This window comes from Podarcis liolepis, assembly GCF_965112155.1.
Source record: "Podarcis liolepis genome assembly, chromosome: 2".
Taxonomy (NCBI): Eukaryota; Metazoa; Chordata; class Lepidosauria; order Squamata; family Lacertidae; genus Podarcis; species Podarcis liolepis.
In genome coordinates this window covers 35,290,349-35,311,862 of record NC_139555.1, presented here as the reverse complement: position 1 = coordinate 35,311,862, position 21,514 = coordinate 35,290,349, and the positions used below count along the sequence as shown (strand labels likewise).

Sequence of the window (21,514 nt, the reverse complement as noted above, 5' to 3'; positions counted from 1 at the left end):
TAGCTAAAGTGGTGCTTCAGGTTAAGGACAGTTTCCGGTCAAGTACGGACCTCCGGAACGAATTAAGTACTTAACCCAAGGTATCACTGTATGTTAAATGTTCGTAAGTGTACCAACCAAGCACTTACATAGATCAGCAGAGGAAGACCGACCTGAAATCATTTTTGAATCCCAAATGTTTTCTCTGCAAGGAGGGAGGGGGGTCAGGGAGCCTTCCCGTTGTCTCATGAATTGAGTAATCAGCATTTTAATGGGTGACAGACTATCAGGAAAGGCAATCAGATAACCTGGCAGACAGGAAAAACAACACCTTTCCTGTGATGTAGATATGATGTTTGTGGGGGGTGGTCTTGGGTTACACCCCTTCTGTATGTATGAAGGGGCGGTGTTGAGCTCCAGGGCAGGGAATTAAAAAATGTCTATATAAGGCCTTGCACGCCATTGTTCTGGGTTCTTCCTTCTTTCCTGCATGTGAGGGGAGCACCCTGTTGCAACAGATCAATAAAGATCAAGCTTACTAGCTGCTTTGCTTCTCAATATTCTCTGGTTGGCTTCTGTTATTTTCTCCTACCAATAGGGGACCTACATAAGGACTCTATATGGGCTCTTGGATACTCCTTAAGGGAAAAAGGGCACATTTTTGTTTTACAACGCAATCAACCCCAGCTAGCATAGCCATTGGTCAGGAGTGATGGGAGCTGGAGTCCAGCATAATCCTGAGGACCACACATATTCTGGCCCTGGGCTACAGGATTCCAACCATGGTTATTTTACTGTGTTTTTAATATTTTTTTCCATAAAGCACCATTATGTATTTGAAGGACAGAATGTGATTTTAAGTTTCAATTACATTTTTACCCCAAAAACTAAATAAACAAACTGAACAATTCTGGACTGGTTCATAACGCAAATATCCACTCCCCAAGGTTACCAAATTATAGAAACCTTGAGTGAGATGATCCGTATTTTCAGACCCTAGCTTAATTTTAAAAAATTAAGAAGGGGGTGGGTGTGCTGGGGGGAAAAAGACCTAACCCCACCTGCCATTGAACCTAATGTGTTTTGATTATCTGCATTTTTTACTTCAGGCACTATCACCCTGAGGTAACCGCCTCGTAAATTGAGAGCTGCTTGTATAGTAACAACAGTGCATGAGAACATGCCCTGTGTAGGGAGCATTATCTCCCTAGAGTAGAGAGGGAGAAAAGGCAAGCTCTGGCATCAGAGGAAGGCCTCAGAATCAGAAGGTGTGTTTGAGGAACCCCATGGTTATGAAGCCCATCTCTTAAAAACAAAATACCAAAGCCCCAGGATGGCATTTCCTCCGCGTCGCTGGCCAGCGGCCGCGAATTCTTTTTCCTTTGCTCGCTTACATGTTGGTACTCCTCCGTGAATAACAACAACAACAACAACAACAACAACAACAACAACAACAACAACAACAACAACAACAACAACAACTTATTTATACCCCGCCCTCCCCTTCCAAGACAGGGCTCAGGGCGGCTAATAACCAATAATAAAAACAAGTTGATTAAAACCCCCAGGGGGTTGGACTCGATGGCCCTTGTCGTCTCTTCCAACTCTGATTCTATGATTCTATGAAAATACAATTTAAAAGATTAAGATACAACATTAAAACATTAGGATGCAGCCTCTTCACAGGAGGAGAAAGGAAAAAGACAGGAATATTGGGCTAGCTGGAGGAGAACATCTCAGACGTTCCTCATTGTGAGTCGCAAGCGTGGGAGAAAGACGAAGAATTTGCAAAAATAAAAAAAATTCCTTCCAGTAGCACCTTAAAGACCAACTAAGTTAGTTCTTGGTATGAGCTTTCGTGTGCATTGCAGAGGCAGAGGCGGCAAGAGGCCTGGCGCCCCCTGGAGGTCAGTTGCGGCCGTCCATGGGCGGAGCAGCGGGCTCCATTTTCCCAGGACAGGAAGCGAGAGGCGAGCCGGAGAAGAGACGGGCGGGAGCGCGGGCTACGCGGAGATCGTGTTGTTGTGCAATGTTGCAATCTTTGCTCTTCTTCCTCCCGGTTTAGGAGGCGGAGAGACCCGCTCCCTCCTGATCCTTTGCCTTCAAGCGGAGGTACTTCGGAATCTGGCCCCCGAGAGCATGGAAAGCCCAAGTGGACCCGAGCAGGGCTCGCTGCTGGCGGCCGCCCGGGGGGCTTACAGGACCTTTTTCGGAGGGCTGGATCCCCAGATCGCCGTGTCGGCTCCGGGAAGGGTGAACTTGATCGGGGAGCACACGGATTACAACCAGGGGTTCGTGCTGCCTATGGTAAGAGAGGGTGGCGCGCAGAAGGAAAGACAGACAGACAGAAAGGGGCAAATACTGTGCCCGGCTGTTCCTTCTTGAATCCTACAAATCCCGGTTTTCGCTAGTCACAATTTGGCGGAAGCGGAGGAGAAGAGAGCCGTCTTTTCTGAAAGCAGCGCAGCAGCCTTCCTTGACCTGGGACTGACGAAGTTGCCTCGCCTGCCCAGTACAGAATTTTTGTTAGTTGGCAGGCTCAGTTGTTGGATCCGTCTGCAGAGGCCCCCAACACAACCTCTCCAAAATATGTTTGATCCCCATGGGCGTAGCCGGGGGGAGGAGCTTTAAAACAATAGAAATACTTAACTGATCAATCACATCGGTTCTGCCCTCCTCTAACGAAAGTCCTGTCGTCGTCGTCGTCCCCCGTCAAAAATCCTGGCTACGCCCGCATGTTTGATCCCATTAATTAATCACAGTTTCAGTGTGGGGAGAGATGGCTCTCTGAAGCCACGGCCCAAAGGTACGCAAATTCAGTCCAAAAAGCAAGAAACAAAAATATGAAGCTTTGCTTCAGTACCTGTTCCTTCAGGTTATTGTACCACTTGGGCTCATTCGCTTGGTCTGCTGTGAGTAGGACCTTGCACGGAATATAAAGGGTAAAGGGACCCCTGACCATTAGGTCCAGTCGTGACCGACTCTGGGGTCTGTGGTTTAACCCACAGTGCCACCCGCGTCCCGCCGCACAGAATATAACCCATAGGATAAGTTAAATTTAGAGGCAAAAATACATTTGTTGGAAGATGGATACCAGTCCAGATAACAATCTTCACTCCTTGAGCTCTACTGCAGGGGAAGTTATATTTGAGTAGAGACTCAAGCTGCACTTCAAGTCATTTTGGCTCCAATTGCAAGCCTTTCTAGGAATGACCTTTGGAGTGGGCATCCCATCATGGGGAAGTGATGTGCCTCTGAATATACTGAGGGAGGAGAGACAACCAACCAACAGAAAAAGGGTTATTGGCCTCAAACATTCGTTTATGGGCTTGCTGGCTTGCATCTGGCTGCTGTTGTGAGAAGTAGGATGCTGAAACTTTGGTTCCTCCCCAGTTTGGTTCCTCTTGTATTCAAAGGGACCTCTCGTGTGCCTTTTAAAGAAAATATTGTTTATTTCCAATTTGCCCCCACCCCACAAAAAATTACTAACCTGTAAACCTACCTCATTACTTCAAGAACTGAAACAATCCCAACTATTCTGAAACAGAAATATTTTTGTTTTGCATACTACACAGCCGAGAGAGAGAAAATAAGCACTTTTACCCCACACTTCAGCCACAAAAAGCTTCCAGATCAGCTTATGGTCAGTAATAAGACAAATCATCACAAGAAAAAACCTTAAATGTTTTAAAATCGGCTGCCTCTTTTCCACACACTTTTCAGCATTGTCAGTTTGCCCAGAAATCAAGCACATAGCTTAACGTGCAATATCTACCTCTGTTCAGATTATATGTAGCCAAACTCTTAACTTTGTTTATGTAGAGCACTTCCTATCCCCAAACCTCCAAACATTATCCCTGTTGAAATAGATTGCTGTGTATGTGTGTGAGAGATATCCAGAACATATAAGATGAATAACAGAGTCGGACACGACTAAATGACTAACCAACAACAAAGGTTGTACTCTATTAATTGTAAAGGTACATAGTTTTCCTCTGACCTGACTGACCACTGCTGCTGGACCTCGCCTGGATAAACTGCAGAGATTCCATGGACTGGGAAATGAAGTAGAAGAAAGTGCATTAAAGGGAAGGAGGAAATAGCAGCTCTTTAGGACCCAGGGATTTCTAACTCCTAATGTTGAAACAAATCACTCCTCAGTCACAACTCTGACTTCACTTGTTGGCTAAAAAATGGCTTTTAAAACCCCCTGCAAGAGCAGTTAGCCTGGTTCATCTGTCAGCATGTTTTGCTTCCAGTCTTTCTAAGCTGAGAGTTTGAGCTTTTCAGGCAGGGCTCCATGGATAACCCGGCCTTGTTTACAAGTCAGTAGAGCAAATCCACTGACTACATTTGATAGGTAAGCCCCATTTTAGCACCATGTTGCTATGAAGTGAGTATTAACTTAAGCAAATATTCTTATTGACTAAAGTTATGGCATTGGGAATGTCTCTGTGTTCCAACATTCCTATGCCTGTTCCTGTTCTCCCATCTGCTCCCTGTTATCTGTACTCATTTCTAACCATACAAAACACCATTTGGTAGGTGGTTTGCATAACCCTTGTTCCTGTTTGGTATCATGGGGGATTCAGCCATTGTCTCTTCCTTCAGGCCTTGCAGATGGGAACCATGGTGGTTGGGAGCCCGAGAGAAGATGGAATCATATCCATAGTCACAACCGCACAGGGAGCAGACGAGCCTAAAAAGGTGACATTTCCAGTTCCCACGGAAGGTGCCACCTTGGAGCCAGGAGAACCTCGCTGGGCAAACTATGTCAAAGGGGTCATTCAGCATTATCAGGGTAAGATCTAGACTCAGCTAGCAATTGAGGCGGATGTGCTGTTTGGGATGGAGACAGCCCTGTTAAAGTTTGTGGGTCGTAATGGTGCCCACAAGCTTCCACTCGCACGCTGCCACTCTTCTTAGTTGCCGGATAATAGCAGAGTTCACACGCAGCATAAAATGGCTTGTCTGTGTCGACATGGTATCTTCAATAACTCAGCTCAACACCAGTGCTTCTAATCTATCACTCTTTATTTAGAAGCATAACAAACAGAAAAGAAAACCTACAGAATCCAGCTGCATGTTCACAGCTTTCTGTCTCTAACAAAAATGAAACTACATTGCTCACATTCTCAGACAGACTGTTCTCCAGAGAGAGCTCAGCCCCCACAGAGCACAGAGCAAAGGAAAATGCCTGGATCATGTGGGCAGTGCACCCAGTGAATCAAGAACGCTTCCTGGAGTGATAACTCTTGACTGTCCAGAACCACAACAAGCCCACAATGACATCCCCTGCTGGAGATGAAAACAATCCCCCTACCCCCAAAAACCAACCACAACAACATGTGGATGGTAGACGTGTCAGTGATGATGAGAGTGAGGTGGAATCAGCACACATATTTAAAATGCTGTGAAAATGCTTTTTAAAAAAAGTTTTGAAAAATACATTGAATTTTCGTGGCTCACTTTCGCCATCTAGTGTCACATTTGTATATTGCACTTTACAACACATTTAAAACGTTTTATTTGCAGCTGTGTAGCTGAGTGGGGAATGTCCAGTTCAGAATACACTATCCTAAGATGTTTATGGTACCATGGAAGTTTCTCCAAAAGCCGGCCTTCCCCTACCTGGTGCCCTGCAGATTTTCTTGGGTTACAGCACCTGTGATCATGGATGCTTTAGTTGAGATTCCTGCGTTGCATGGGGTAGTGCTTAAGTAACAGAGAGAAAAAGAAGGGTGTACATCTCCACTGAAGCCCTAATAGCAGTTCTGGATGTAAATATCCTTAATTCTAACTCAGCAGCCATGGAGAGACGCTACTACCGCTCAGTGCTGTGTATATACAAAAGGATTTTGTCATAATTTAATTGCTTTAAATAATTTCATACAGTGGTACCTCAGGTTAAGAACTTAATTCGTTCTGGAGGTCCGTTCTTAACCTGAAACTGTTCTTAACCTGAAGCACCACTTTAGCTAATGGGGACCCCTGCCGCCACCACGCCACTGGAGCACGATTTCTCTTCTCATCCTGAAGCAAAGTTCTTAACCCGAGGTCTGTAACCTGAAGCATATGTAACCTGAAGCTTATGTAACCCGAGATACCACTTTATTGCAATAATATAATATTTTTAAATAATTTAATACTCTTTTGCTCCTGGCTCTGCTTTGTGGACCTCAGAATTCCAGGAAAAAATCAAAACAGAACCCACAAACCAGAAGTCTGCTCACTCATGTCTTATATTATGCAGCAGGATATTTTCTTCAGTGGTGCCAGGAACAGATCTGTGTTGAAGCTTTTTGAAAACTGACCTAGTGGCATGCAGGGTTTTTCACTGAAGCCGAGGCTTTATTAGCACTATGCATTTAAAGCAATTCTTTGAAGACCTAGCTTCCCCCCCAAAGAATCCTGGGAACTGTAGTTTGTTAAGGGTACTGAGAGTGGTTAGGAAACCCCTATTCCGCTCACAAAGCTACAATTCTCAAAGAGGTTTAACAGTCATTCCCTCTTCCCAGGGAACTCTAGGAATCACAGCTCTGCTATAGGGGGGTGGGGTTTCCTAGTGACTCACAATCCCCTTAAATGTGTAGTGCGGATGAGAACCGAATCACGCATTTCTAGTTGTCTAGGTTTTACACAGGCAGCCTTATAAAGAAGTTTCCTTCTCAGTCTCATGAAGATAATCCAGTTCTTCAAAGTGGCATATCATGGTCAGGCCTGTAATTTGAGTATCTATGCCTACCTGAACTATTTTAAAATCTTTTGTGTGCCATCTTCTTTAAAATATTTTGTTCTCTCCCTGTTGCTGTGCTATCCCTTTATAGCTGGCCCTCTCCCAGGCTTCAATGCAGTCATAGCCAGCAATGTTCCACTCGGTGGCGGTCTGTCAAGTTCAGCTTCCTTGGAAGTGGCTACATACACATTTCTGCAGCAGTTGTGCCCAGGTAGGAAACAAAACTGGTTTTAGTCTAGAACTTAAATACAAAAAATCCAGGGTCTTTTACAATCTACCATTTTAGCTAAGGGGAACTAGTTGGAGCATAGTGGAACAAAGCTCAGTGGTAGAACACAGGCTTCATTGTGCCCTCAAATTAATACTTGGATTTGTTTCGATTAACTTCTGCAGAATAATTTATGGTACTTAAGTTAAAAACAGAAAGAAAAAGAGGTAATAATGAACTAATAAGGAGACAGTTTACCAAAAACAAAAAAGAACTGTGTTGAGGATGAAGGAAGTCAATTAGCAGAAAAGAAGAACTGAAATAATTGTGTGTGTGTGTGTGTATTATTGATTATTTGTTTTGTATAAGTTTCCATTATGTCTTATTTATATTTTGTTGTTTGTTTTTCTTTTGATTCTGTACTATTATCTTCATATTTAGTTTGACAAATGTGTGTCTATGTGTTGTAAATAAACTCAATAATAATATAAAAAAAGAACACAGGCTTTGCATGCAGAAAGTCTTTGGTCCAGTTCCTGGGATCCTGAAGTCAGCAATACTGACTTAGACGGACAAGCAGTCTGACCTGGTAAAAGGCAACTTGCTATGTTCCTTTATTTCACGCATCTCTTTTGCTGCTGTTGGGAAATGATGAATTAGTTCAACATTTGGTTTAATCTAACCAGATCTAGCCTAATCTAGCCTTTGTTCTTCATTCAGTTCTGGAAGTTAAGCATAGTTTAGGAATAGCCTAAAACAGTAATATGGAGCCTGTGAACCTCCAGATGTCGTTGGACTCCCATCATTCCCAACTAAGTTGGCCAGTGGTTAAGGATGCTGCTGCTGCTAATAATACTAATAATAATAATAATAATTTATTTATACCCCTGCCCATCTGGCCGGGCTTCCCCAGCCACTCTGGGCGGCTTCCAACAAAATATTAAAATACTGTAATACATCAAACATTAAAAGCTTCCCTGATGGGATTTGTAATCCAACAACACTTGAAGGGCTGCAGGTCCCCCAGCCCTGACATGATGCCAAAAGTTGGCGCTCTGTCCATTGCACAGAAGTACTAATCTGCCTGTGAATGTCTCTCCTTTTCGTTAACACAGACGATGGGGATCCTGTAACTAAGGCCTTAGTATGCCAGAAAGCGGAGCACACCTTTGCAATGATGCCTTGTGGTATCATGGACCAGTTCATCTCTGTGATGGGGAAGGAGGGCCATGCCTTGCTGATAGACTGCAGGTCAGGACATTGCAATAGCGCTAGAGGAAATGTAAGCATACATCTCTCTGTCCGCCATATGATACCCAAAATCTTCCTGACAGACAGATGGCAACAGCAACAAAGCATATAGTGTATGAGTCAACTTGGGGGGGGGAGCATTGCTAGGGCATGGCGAGTGGTGGTGGGAAGAGTTAACCCCATTCTGGAGCTGTGGCCCTTATCTGAATGGGGACACCCCCAAAGCTGCTATTGGCTACATTGTTAAGGGATAGGAGAACCAGCCATGGATCTTTTGCTATCTTGCCTAGTTTAGGCACAAAATACTCAGAAAAAGAGATGCTCAGCTGTCAAGAGGGGTCTCTACCCTAAAGTGTACGTAACCTAAAACCTTCCTGCGTAATGGAAAGCTAAAAGGAGAAAAGTGTTCCCCTTGAATGTAGTGAGCTGTAAAAACATTCACATACACATAGAAGCTTTGAAATGCAGGATGCAGGTTTAAAAAGCTCCCTTCAGCTTTTACCTTGTTGTGCTGTCTGATTTCCAGGTCACTGGAGACTTCCCTGGTGCCTTTGGCTGACCCAGACGTAGTTGTACTCATCACCAACTCCAATGTGCGGCACACCTTGACAGGAAGTGAATACCCCACCCGTCGGCGCCAGTGTGAAGAGGCAGCGAAGGTGCTTGGCAAGGGAAGCCTGAGAGAAGCCACTATGGCAGACTTAGAGGGTATGTATTGTTAAAATACAGAAGTCTGTCTGTCTGTCTGTCTGTCTCTCTCTCTCTCTCTCTGTGTGTGTGTGTGTGTGTGTGACATAATGGGTCCCTGCCTTCAAAATTTCTTGAAATAACACACCTCTATCCCTGAGCACGTAAAAGTGCAAGTAGATAAAAGTTCGAAAGCACGTCAAAGTGCAAGTAGATAAATAGATAAATAGGTACCACTCCGGCGGGAAGGTAAACGGCGTTTCTGTGCACTGCTGTGGTTCGCCAGTAGTCATGCTGGCCACATGAGCCAGAAGCTGTAAGCCGGCTCCCTCGGCCAGTAAAGCGAGATGAGCGCTGCAACCCCAGAGTCGGCCACAACTGGACCTAATGGTCAGGGCTCCCTTTACCTTTACCTATCCCTGAGCAAAGGGGAATGGACAACAGGGGGGCAGTGATCTTGATGGGTCCTTGAGAACATAGTCATGCAGAAGGTGCCAGAATTTTTGAGTTGTATCCAGGAAAATAATGGTGCAAGCAGAACAACTTTTTCTGGCACAGCAGAACTTCTCCTACCTCTCCTGAAACCCCAACTCACCCCAGATCTGCTCTGGGGGTTCCCCCAATGGTTCGGAGCAGGTTTGGGCAGTGCAAAAAAAAAAGAGAGGGAAAGTTCCATTGCACAAATGGAAGTTGCTCCACTCGTTCAACAACTTTATTGGATTTTTCACCAATCTGCTGTTTTTCTTATTAAAAGACAGACGGAGGAGAAAGTATAAATGTTTATAAATTGGAATGTAATTAAGAATAATTGTATATTTAAGACGCATTTAAACTCATAGTTTCTTTAAATACTAAAATATTCTCAAAAAAAGAGAGGATGGTGGCTTTCAAATGCTCCACATTCTCAGATATTTTGTTGGGGCTGGTCTGCTCATATCTTTGTAGTTTATATGCGTTATATATCTAGCAATTCCACATAGAAAATGCTTATTTGCTTTGTTCCCTGGCTAAAAGGAACTTTTCCGTTATCTTTTCAAACATTGCATGAAACCAGAGTTTATTGTACCGCATCTCTATTTTTGCCTTTTCCAGGGTTTTCTAGGAACGTATGATTATGAGTCCAACTGCCATGAACAGAAAACCCATCAGCACCTCACTTTTTAAAGATTTTTCTTCATCTCAAATGTAATATGGATTGTTTATTAACAGTGTTAATTTCCGTGCTGCTTTTGCTGAAGCATTGAATGGTCTGAAACTTTGCTTCTAATTCTCCAACCTAGCCTACCTGTTTGAACATTGACATTTCCCCCCTCCCCATTTTTTGCAGCTTCTAAGGCCTTGCTAAGTGAGTTGGTGTACCGGCGAGCCAGGCATGTCATTGGGGAAATTGAACGCACCTCCCGAGCTGCAGAGGCACTGCGGTCCAAGGACTATAAGAGATTTGGGCAACTGATGGTGGAGAGTCACAATTCCTTGCGGTAGGCTGTTACCCAAAAGATTACACAAAGGATTCCCCACCTGCCCCCGTTGTGCTCAGGTTCTCTTGTGGATTTCCCTGGTTGACCACTGTGATAACAGAGTTCCTTGGGCCTGATGCAGCAGGGCTTTTCTTATGTTTGCTTCAGCATTCTTGATTTTTCAAAAATAAAAGTTACAGAATCTAAGAGTCATTTCAAACATGACCCTAGATTTCTGCATGTAGGTCTGCCCTGCATACATGCAATTTCGCATTACACACACATGCCTACAAGCCACAAATGACTCCAGCCACCTGGCACATGCATGCTCCGTGATATAAATGTGTGTAGAGTGGTCCTATGTGGAAGGGACTTCTGTGTAGGAATTTTACTGTGTGCGAAGTGGTGATAACCCTGCGACTATGTATAATGACTGTAGTGTTGTGAAACCTGATTCTGAAACCCTGCTGAGCCATGAAGCTCACTGGCTGCCTGGGGAAAGCCTCTACATCTCAAGGCCATACCAGATAATTGGTTCAGGATCCATCTGTCAGTAGAGTACTTCTGGAGGATATTGCATTTTTTTCTGTGCGTAAACTACGTTGGATTGTCGCTTCATGCAGAACCTTGTTTCAGTATACTCCTAAGAAGTTTTTTGTGTACTTCCCTCCCCCAACACACTTCCACCATCATACACCTGTATTGTATATGGAGCAAAGAGTAGCCATAGCCATAGCCTGTAGACAACTGTACACATCATGGCAAACCCAGGCTCACAGCCGCATAACATGGGGAAAAGGGCTCTGATTTGGAGAGTTGCCTACCATGTAATGTAAGTATTACCAAGCACCTGTGACATCACAGCCTAGCTTCCTGCCCAGCTTGTCATTTTTAAACCATTTTTAAAGGATGACCTGTATTTGCCCCCCCCCCAACTTATTTCAGTAATTCTTTGGAAGAATGCTGCCCACGGATGTCCACTCAGGTTCCAACAATCACCCCCTGCTTTTGTTTGGCAATACAGTGGTACCTCAGGTTACATACGCTTCAGGTTACATACACTTCAGGTTACAGACTCCACTAACCCAGAAATATTACCTTGGGTTAAGAACTTTGCTTCAGGATGAGAACAGAAATCGTGCTCTGGCAGCGCGACAGCAGCAGGAGGCCCCATTAGCTAAAGTGGTGCTTCAGGTTAAGAACAGTTTCAGGTTAAAAACAGACCTCCAAACAAATTAAGTTCTTAACCCGAGGTACCACTGTAATAGCCTTCACATCTAGGGGGGCTGACTCACTATTTTCCCCTGCAGAGATGACTATGACGTCAGCTGCCCAGAATTAGATGAACTGGTGTCTTTTGCTTTGGAGATCCCCGGAGTTTACGGCAGCAGAATGACTGGTGGGGGATTCGGAGGCTGCACTGTTACTCTGCTTGAATCTGGCGTAGCAGAAAAAGTCCAGAAGCATATCAAGGTATGTGACATAGCCACAGAACAGTGTTTATCACAGTGGGGTGGGCAGTCTTCAGGCTGATCAGAGTTCCTAGAACGCTGGGGTCTCCCAGCCAGGCATGCAAAGCAATGTCTCAGTGGGACTGACGTAGAATTCACTGCAAAAACAACAGCAACCCGCTTCGTTTTCACCTGTCTAATCTAGGGGAAGGAGCGCTCTTTGTTGTTGCTGTTAGTAAACCATTTGGAGTCTTGCTGATGTATTGCATGTTACCTGGAGATCTGCCAACAGATCCCTGTGCTGCTCTGCCCTTGCCTACAAAATACAGACAAGTGCTTCCTGAAGCCTGTAGTATTCTAAGCCTCATCTGTATTTTCTGCCTATCTTTGATCTGACCTGGGAGTACCTTTGAGCTGGACTGCGGTTACCCTTGCAATTGTGTCGGTTCCACAGTTAAGCACAACATAATGAGAGAGAGAAGCTTCTTAGCACTGCATTCCATATATAGTCAAAAGTAACTGCAGTGGTAATAGTTGTCATGTATTGAAAAAACTTAATTTGTTTGTAAGGGGTGGAATATGCTGGTGAATAGTGCCAATCTTCCCAGTGTTGTTTCTCTTAAAGCACTCCCCCCCCCCCCCCGGAAATCACTTTGTGTGTGGGGCCGGCCCTACCATTAGACAGGTTGAGGTGTCTTGTGTCAGGTAGATGGCGGTGGCCCCTAAGTTAGCATGCTATATTCTGGGAGATGGTAGAGTATGCTGACCTTTCCCTACTGTTGAAGTAAGGTTCAATTGCTAATCTGGTTAGTTTGTGTGTGTGCCGTTTTGTCCTCTTCCCCAAAATAGCTTGGGCTATACCTAGTGCTCTGCAAGAGTTGGGCAATCACCCCTCATCTACACATCTTCTTATTTTTTATTTTTTTTAAATTTGGCCTCTAGCCTACTTCTTCTTTCTTTACCATAAGGACACTTCTGTGGCCAGAAACATACAACTGCCCTTTGGCTATGCTGTAGTCTTATGAAAAGGTGTGGAATTGCATCGTTATACAGTTCCATACCGCCATCCGCCCTCGAGGACTTTTTGTTTTGACATGTTTTGTACTCACTGTTTATTTCAGACAGTTGCAACACCTGACCTTTTTTTTTTTAATCAATTAGGAAAAATACAGCAGGACAGCCACCTTCTATTTGACACAGCCTTCCGATGGAGCCAGAGTACATCCTCTGCAATGATCCAACTCCCAATCCCAACCCTGACAGAGCAAGGGTTTTCTGTTGTTCTGGTACCAATGACACAGAGCACTGCAAAAGGTCAGAGCCGGCTTCCCTGATCCATGTGCTTGAGACTCCAGTCAAAGACTTCCAAATTCTGATAAAAACTTGAACTCTTTCTTCTCTCTCTCTCTCTTTTAAATCTGGTTTTTACATATAGAACCTTCCAGTCTGCTCTACTGACTGTCCAGTGTTCTCCTGACTGTTTTACATTACAATTTGTGGCAGGGAATCTGTTCTTCATGTGAGGCCAGAACAGCCTATTTTGCTGTGCTGTTTTGTGTTGGAGAAGAGTTGAGGATAGTCAATACAGCCATTGTCCTTCCTCTACTTCTGGTTCCTGACATAAAACAAATAGTATGATTAACTGAATTTCCCTGATGATTGGTTGGTTGGTAGGTAGTTTGTGCAGCCTCTTCTTTGTAAACTAAAGTAATATAAGAAGATTCAAGAACAAGAGTCCTTCATTTACACCTCACAATGTGGCAAGTTATTCATCTTCCAACCTAAATACCACAGATGGAATCCAGTGTTGCATGAGCAAATTTATGATTATGTGTTTTTCTTGAAGTTACCTGCGATTTTACTACAAGGATGAGCTACCTTAATTATTAGAAACTCTGCAATCCTCTGCATGTCTTCACAGAATTAAGTCCCACTAACTGGATGGAGGCTCTGTGGCTGTTCTGCTTTCAAAATAGTGGTACCTCAGAAGTCGAACAGAATCCGTTCCAGAAGTCCGTTCTACTTCCAAAACATTCAGAAACAAAGGCACAGCTTCTGATTGGCTGCAGAAAGCTCCTGCAGCCAATCAGAAGCTGCATCAGACGTTCAGGTTCCAAAGAACGTTCGCAAACCAGAACACTCACTTCTGGGTTTGCGGTGTTCGGAAGCCAAAACGTTCGAGTCGCAAGGCGTTTGTCAGCCAAGGTACTACTGTACAGTAAAAGTGCCCAGGCTAATTACACTTTTAGAACTTTGTGGGTTCTATACGTTGGTGCATTCTATAGTGATATTGGAAAACTGATACAAATAACCCTGTCACACAGCACAGTTCAGCTGCTTTGGCAGTCTGTAGGACTGGGAACAGCAGTATGCAATGCCTTTCCATCTATGGCCAGTTCCCTCTCCTGCCATAGCACTATCTCTTATGATTCCAAAAACATGCGCTGTCATTTAAGCTGCATCAAAACTTCACATCAAGGACATGTAGGCGAGAGTGTCAGAATCTTTTTGTAATGAATCTATAATATGTATTGCAGTTGCAAAGCCTGGGGAGGGTGTCCCCCCCCCCGAAGCAAAAATGTGACCGTTCCCAGTGGGCTGTGATTTTTATAGGTTGTTATCAAATTAGCTTTTAAACCTGTGCCCTTTGGCTCAAGTCTTCCGTTCTTAGACCTTTTCAGCATTTAATTCGGGTTTTTTGTTTTTTAACTATGCTAGAATTTTATGCAATATTTTGCTTCTTGAGCCTGATCCTATTGAAGTTAATGTGTGTCGGCCTGCCTAATTTTATATAGGAGTGCAGCCCTACTCTCTCATTAACACCCACAGCTGCTAGCCGCTTTCCACATCAGACAGACTTGGAAATAAAAAGCCTTCTGCGATCGTAGAGGAAAAACGTTTAATAAGTGCAATAGAAAGCCATCTGGTCCTGAATGCCAGTTGTCAAAACACTGCATATGTATTAAATGCCACCAACCCCTGCAAGCCATAATTTGGCTATGAAATGTAATTTACATTCTATTGTGGTTCTTCTGTTAGGTGAGTGAAAGCATACAATCCCTTTCAAAACTGGTGTTAAAACTGCTATGCTGCTGAAATCTGGCCCATCAAACACCTTTAATGGGCTCTTTGGTTAATATTAAAGCCTGTGGTGCTCTCTTAGTGAAAAGAACTCGTAAGAAGCTTCAAGAGCCTGTGACCAAAGTGACTTTGCAAAACGATGTAATGCAAGAACTGGAGATGCAGCCATTTCTATTAACACACTCTGCTTGGGTCTGAATACAAAGGCCACGAAATAGCACATTTTATTGGCTGAGTTCTCTAGCATCCCATGAAAAGAAACCCCTTTGGGGCAGAAGGTCCCGTGAGCTTTAGTAACTCCCCTGTTGCGGTGAATGGGTTAGTAGGAAAACCCAACATTAGATTACAAGGGACCTGACTTGGTATATTAGGACAGAAAGTTGAAGGCACCATCTACCTGAGCTTCTAAAACTATGCTGCAGCAGCCCTGAATTCTTTTTGTGTTCTCTCTTGTTTAGCTAAGTAAAAAATTATCTGCAGTTGATCCTCTGCTGCTAGCACAGATACTTATCTAAGGTCCTGGGGCAAGGCTGGCCAAAATAGAAGCGAAGGGCAACAGCTACCTGTTCTCGCTGTGATGAAACTCACAAATCAATGGTTTACAAACTTCCTGCCTTCAGGGAACTTTGTGAGCAAACAAGTCAGTGTGGCAAACAACATACATCCTCCATAGAACCACAACACATTGCAGAAGATTCTGAGGCATGTTGTTGGTTTGGTGCACACTGGCAATGCTGGTTCCCTTGTGTGAGAAGTGGCACTATCAAGTGAGCTGGCTGTCTTTTAGGGGAACTTGCCTGCATGGCTGAAGAATTCCTGGGTAGACTTCTGACAAGGCTTCCTGGAACATGGTTTGACAACCACAGCATTGTGGGAGCAACCATGCAAAATGTCAAATAATGGTGTTAGGTCGATACTCTTCCAGTGATGCTAATCACACACAGTGTGAGAAATCATCACACTGATAGGAATCAAAGCACTTTGCCTGCTCAAGTCATTTCTCTCCAGCTTCCTCATGCCTTTTTAGCAAGGAGTAAAATGTTGGTACAATCAGATTGTGTGAGTTGTCTGTCTTCTTTGTCAAATCTGCATATGTATAAATAAAGACCTACAAACAAGCAAAAAGCTTTCACTCCCACCCCTTTCTAAGGAAGGCGAAGTGAGTGTAAACAAAGGCAGGTCTGTGGTTATACTACAACTGTCTCTAGTCAGAATTCCATGTATTCAGTTCCTACCTTGATTCTGCCTTTAGTTACCTACTGGTAGTCATCCCCCACCCCTGTTGATATACCCCCAGGTCATTCTGCAAAAGCCACTGCTTCTACAGCTCAAGCTGTGCCTACACATGCAGCAAAAGTAGTGGTAGCACCATCACAGTTGCACTGCCTTGTGGGTACTGTAGTGTTGTTGACTACAGTATCAATGCAGTGTGGCTGAATGAAAGTACATGGTGCAAAAATATGTGATGCCTGTGTTATACAGGCTCTGAAGGATTAATTGCATGTGCACTGCCTTTAAATCCTGGCCACTGGCGAAAAGGCAGGAAGGGTAGCATTGCAGTGGACTGGACTAATTACCCTTCCAACCCTGATTCTAAGGGCAATCTGAAATCACTGAAGTTTGCTATGTCCAGACACCGAAATGGTCCAATGATGTAAATCAGCATGCTATGCTTGGGCTACTGATATGAGCCAGTGAGCCACCACTGCCAAAATGGGGAGTGAGGGAGGACTGTAGGTGGAACTCAGCAACAACTCTTAATGTTGTTTTGGTTAATGTTTTGGTTATTCAATATGAAATGATATCATTCCAGGGGGTTCTTCCAGCAAAGGCATTAATGGATTATAAAGCCATGCCAAATATTTATTTTCTATGGTAAGGAGCAGAAGACTAGCACCTGGATTTTGGCTCCTTATTACATCTAGGATAAAGGACCCTTTGTAGAACAAAAAATAGTAATATAATATTTTAAGTAAGATTGTGCATCATATTTTAAGGAGCATTGTATTGTTGGTGATGCTATGCAACTTAAGGTAATAAGCAGTTCCTACAGGACCACACCTAAGCAGCAGGGTGTCTACACACCAATGTAGGAAGAATAAGGACAATTCCTCTTCTGTGCTGCACTTACAAAGGAGGAGGACAAAGTTGCAATTCCGTTCCTCCCCTGGAGGTCTGGCATGCCATTTGTTGATGGGGTGGGAGTGTGGGGACAGAATGACTTTGGAACAGATCAAAACGAAACAAGCAGCAAAAGTGAAAAAGGTTTGGTGAGAGGTGGGGATTTAAAAAGCAAATTCAGTTGCGTGTAGTTAAATCTTCCAGCGTGTGATATCGGAAAGCAGCCAAGCAAAGCATGGAAAGAGTCAGGAGCTCGACTCAAAATGGAAATAACCAATAGCCCTTCACAGCCAAGCATCTTGCTAAAAAACTCTTTTCGGAATGTCTTTAGGGTGCCACCTGGAATGTATGCAGCCTCCGCTCGCGGGTATCTCAAAGCAGCATCCAGTATTTTCATTAGAGTTGAAGCAATGCAGTGGGCACCATGAGCCTCAGTCCAGGAACTGATCACAGAGCAGGCCTGCTTGAGGTCACCAGCTATTGAAATCCAAGTGTCCCTTGGACAGTTTGCTTCCTGACTCAAGCTTCATAGAACTGCCTCTCTGTCTGTCTGGAGAATGTCCCGCTGCTGTTAGACATCATGGTTCTGGTGACAAATTCATTGGTGACCTGCTTGGTGAGGGTGCCGCCACTCTCCACTCCCTGAGTGGTCAGCAACATGCCATCTGGAACAAAGGGACGAAACAAAGATTGCGTCAGCAGCTCAAGGGTCTGTCTGTGTGAACATGTGCACATGTGGTCATACATATGAACAGACCTGTAGAGACGAAATCTGTTTAGCAGGGTTAGAGGTGCAGTGCTCAGTGGTGTGTGGGCTTATACAGGGATGCTTGTGTGTTTTGGGCCAGAAGCTGGGGATTCTGAAGCTGCAATTGCCACCTGGGCAGATGTTTTTCCACCTGAGATGAAATACAAGATGAAACTCCGCCCCCCCCCCCGGAATCTGACTAGGAGGGCAGTTGAATCTTGCTTCAGCACTGCTGATGGGGCAACAATCTTCATACCTGAGGGAAGCGTACTAGCTGAGGAGGTGCTAAGGAGAAGGGGGATACCTGAGGCCACCTGCCCCGCTTTGCCTAATGGTAGGGCTTGCCCCAACTGCCACGTAAAGGTTCTGCAAACACTTGATGTCAGAATGGAATGAGATTTAAATGTGGTTAATTTCAGACAAGCATCCTTTTTGGCCTCTTTTGTACTGAGAAGGTAGTCCTAGCTGCATTCACATGAACTAAGACAAACTAGGTGTTTCTATAGGGCTTAAATATAGGCAGAGCTATTCCTGTACTGTGCACAGATGACTGGCAGGAGTGGATTCTCTACAACATGCACCACGCCTGGAGATGCCAGAGACTGAACGAGGGACTTCCTCCATGCAAAGCCACAGAGCTACGACCACTTCCAACGCATGTTTTGCCTGCTGTAGAATGGATCCTGGATTGCTGCCCATTTATGTTACCCCACAGAATTTGTTGAGATCCAAACCCAGCCCCTATTCCCACAGTGCTTCTTTCTTACCTGCGTATAAAGGATCCAGTGGGGAGTGAGTGATGCTGGTTTGGGTCCTGTATTCTGTGGGGAGATTGTAGACCTCCTCTCTGGTGAATTGCTGTGTTCCAAACTGAGAAAAGGCCCCTGAATCAAAAAGGGTATATTAGTTTACTTATATCTCAGGGTCTGCTTAGTAAGAGGAAATTTTTGTACCTTTTAATTTAAATACAAGGCACCAGAGAGGCTGACACATATGCACCACCTCCTTGACCAAACCAGAAAGGAAATTATAAGGCTGCTTATATTCACACTGGGGTATTCAGGTGACAGGTGAGACGACAGCTCTGGTGTTGCAAGCATTTTAAAATCTACCTCATCCTACACAAATACCTTTGGGTTTGTAGAGTTATATCCCAACCTTTCCCCCTCAGGAGCACAAGATACATGGTACTCCCAAAGACCCTGAATTTATCCACATATTAAACTGGTGAGGTAGAAGTTAGGCTAACAGACATTGTTTGGTCCAAGGTTACCCAGTGAGCTTCACAGCTAAGTGGGGATTTAAACTCGCCGTCCCCCCAGGTGCTAGTCTGACACACTAACCATTACCCCACATTGGCACATCACACTGCACAACACACACAGACACACAGGAGCCACATCATCAAGTTTATCTCTCATGTTTCTTCCCTTGAGCTGTTTGCTGTGCAATAATTTACATGGAGGGGCCTCAGCAGAACCTCCAATGCTCTGATCAGCATGGCCTATGTGCCGGAATGCTCTTTCCTAGCCATTCATTTTCATGACTGCACCAGTCTCTCCATGCTCAGATGTGGCACAAACTGATTATTATTTATTTAACATTGTTTTTAAAAATTCTATCCTGTCCTTCCTCCCCCGAAGAGCCCAATTATACCTAAGTTATTACTGTCTCCGGGGTGGGGGTGGGGGTGTGTACCTGCATCTTGAGATTCAATAGTGATAATTCCTTCCCTTTCAGGCCCAAAGCCTTGTGTGGTCTTTGCTTGGACTTTAAACTTATATGGAACATTTTCACTCAAGTAAGGTACTGTCAGCGTGGTCTCTAGGTTGTCTCCCTCCACATAGATATTCCTGGGTTCCCCTGTGGATCAGAAACAAGAAGAACAGGTAGAACCTAGAGAATAAGTAATAAAAGTTCCTATCAGAGGCACCTATCTACCTTATCTGCTCCTTTGTCATGCCGGTAGCCTTAATTCAGTAGCCCCTGCGCCCCTGCAGACGTCTGATGCACATACAGAGCCAGGCACCGGCAGGGGCTGCCCTCTTCTGTGAGTCAGGAAATGCAGTGGGAGTTCCACAACTGAACTGCATTTCCCCCCCAATCAGAACTTTCACATACCTCCACCATGCAGCATCTCACAGGTGACCATATAGCCCAGAATTAACCCATTGGGTTGGCGGGGTCTGTCCCAGCTCAGCTGAAGAGAGTCTGGACTCAGGGCCGTGAACACCAGAGGCCCCGGGGCACTGGGAGTGCTCAGAGTGAATGGTGATCCTACAACCACAAGAACAAAAAAAAATGGTCACCGTCCCACGGAAGAAAGCAAAGCGGACGAGCAGGCAAAGACTGACACATGTGCAATCTTACATTTGATTTATGTCCCTAATTAAAAAAAACTAAACCTCACAACACCTTAACTTTTTTGGAAAGTGAAGGACCATAATGCATAGTTCCCATGATAAGTACAATTCTTCTTAGCTCAAAACCAATGTCAAAGAAAACCAAAATTTCTGTAGGGGCAGTTTTGCATACCAGCAACTCATAATAGCTGAGTGAGCTCATTTCATCATGGTTAGTAAACCATGAAGGCCACATTACCTGGGACAGGACTCAGAGGGCTGCGCGGGTCCACTTGTGACTCAATAGTTATCACGCCTTCTCTCTCTGGACCCCATCCTTCATCACTTTGCGCCTTCACTTTGAAGACATAGGAGTGGTTGGGCAGTAGGTCATCCACCACTACGGAGTTCTGGTGAGGGTTGGGAATAGTAAGTCTCTGGATCTCTCCTAGGGAACAGGAAGACACCACTGTCACTTATCACAATCTGCTGTGCCAAAACCTGCAGTTTTCACTGGCAAACTGATAACTACTGCGGGAAAGGCAGTCTCCTTGAGGTCACACAAGTGAGGGCTGCTACCCAGAAGATGCACTCCATGCACGCAACTTCAGTGTAGAAAATTGTGAGAGTCCTCCCACGTAAAGTTCTTTGTACAGGATGAATGCACACATGTCTGCTCTGTTGAAGGGCTGTCCATTCATCTGTATGACATCATGGAAAAATAAAAGCCATGGGTGCTGCCAGTTTTTTTGACTGGGAATCAAAAGTGCCCTATTTATTTTGAACTGAGTGTTCTTCATCAGAGGCAGAATCTACATGCTGTCCCTTGTTCCAGCCAAGCAAATGCCTCATAACAGATTTTGAGTGATCTGTTAGAAGGCATTAATTTTTCTGGTGTAGGGAAGACCATGAAGATGAGAGGTAGCCCGTGCTGCGGAAGAGGCTCCCTGTAGCTAAGGAAAAAAGGGACATCAAACTGTCTGCTCTTGCAGCACATCCACAGGACAAAAAAATCAGGATGGGCTCTTAAACTGCATGTCCTGTCAATGGATTATTGGATGTCATATTTTTACACACACACACGCACACACACACACACACACACACACAGTGGTACCTCGGGTTAAGTACTTAATTCGTTCCGAACGTCTGTTCTTAACCTGAAACTGTTCTTAACCTGAAGCACCACTTTAGCTAATGGGGCCTCCCGCTGCTGCCAGAGTACGATTTCTGTTCTCATCCTGAAGCAAAGTTCTTAACCCGAGGTAATATTTCTGGGTTAGCGGAGTCTGTAACCTGGAGCGTCTGTAACCTGAAGTGTATGCAACCCGAGGTACCACTGTATACAGCTGAGTGCTCTTTGCTGGGCAGAAATAACACTAAGCGGTGTTGTTGACTACAACTCCCATCAGCCCCAGCCAGCATGGCAAGTGGTCAAGGAGGATGGGAGTTG

At 44.6% G+C, this 21,514-nt stretch overlaps 2 protein-coding genes across 24 annotated transcripts in view; one reads left to right on the top strand and one right to left on the bottom strand.

Annotated features, from left to right (window-relative positions):
* The first annotated feature begins 1,850 nt into the window (after window positions 1-1,850).
* On the top strand, window positions 1,851-15,905 carry GALK1 (galactokinase 1). 2 transcript variants are annotated; one of them, XM_083487384.1, is made up of 8 exons: window positions 1,851-2,286; window positions 4,591-4,780; window positions 6,807-6,926; window positions 8,039-8,174; window positions 8,701-8,882; window positions 10,189-10,339; window positions 11,629-11,791; window positions 12,931-15,905. In XM_083487384.1, exons 1-8 carry the CDS (start codon window positions 2,119-2,121, stop codon window positions 13,003-13,005), a joined length of 1,185 nt encoding a protein of 394 aa, XP_083343510.1. In that variant the 5' UTR covers window positions 1,851-2,118; the 3' UTR covers window positions 13,006-15,905. The 2 variants fall into 2 exon arrangements, with proteins under 2 accessions (XP_083343510.1, XP_083343511.1); XM_083487385.1 differs by lacking the exon at window positions 1,851-2,286 and adding an exon at window positions 2,300-2,785.
* ITGB4 (integrin subunit beta 4) overlaps window positions 14,655-21,514 on the bottom strand; it is a 68,350-nt gene continuing 61,490 nt past the window's right edge. For all 22 annotated transcript variants that reach the window (XM_083487323.1, XM_083487322.1, XM_083487329.1 and 19 more), the window contains 5 exons: window positions 20,321-20,509; window positions 19,841-19,996; window positions 19,418-19,582; window positions 18,487-18,603; window positions 14,655-17,636 (listed from right to left, as the gene is read on the bottom strand). In XM_083487323.1, coding sequence (XP_083343449.1) covers window positions 17,491-17,636; window positions 18,487-18,603; window positions 19,418-19,582; window positions 19,841-19,996; window positions 20,321-20,509 — 773 coding nt within the window. In that variant the 3' untranslated portion in view covers window positions 14,655-17,490. The remainder of the gene's footprint in view (window positions 17,637-18,486; window positions 18,604-19,417; window positions 19,583-19,840; window positions 19,997-20,320; window positions 20,510-21,514) is intronic.

What these genes read in the sequence shown, in the direction of transcription:
- GALK1 (XM_083487384.1), top strand. Translation starts at nt 2,119, where the DNA reads ATGGAAAGCCCAAGTGGACCCGAGCAGGGCTCGCTGCTGGCGGCCGCC. An exon ending in AGGGGTTCGTGCTGCCTATG is followed by an intron (nt 2,287 to 4,590) that starts GTAAGAGAGGGT and finishes CTCTTCCTTCAG; the next exon opens with GCCTTGCAGATGGGAACCAT. An exon ending in AAGTCCAGAAGCATATCAAG is followed by an intron (nt 11,792 to 12,930) that starts GTATGTGACATA and finishes TTAATCAATTAG; the next exon opens with GAAAAATACAGCAGGACAGC.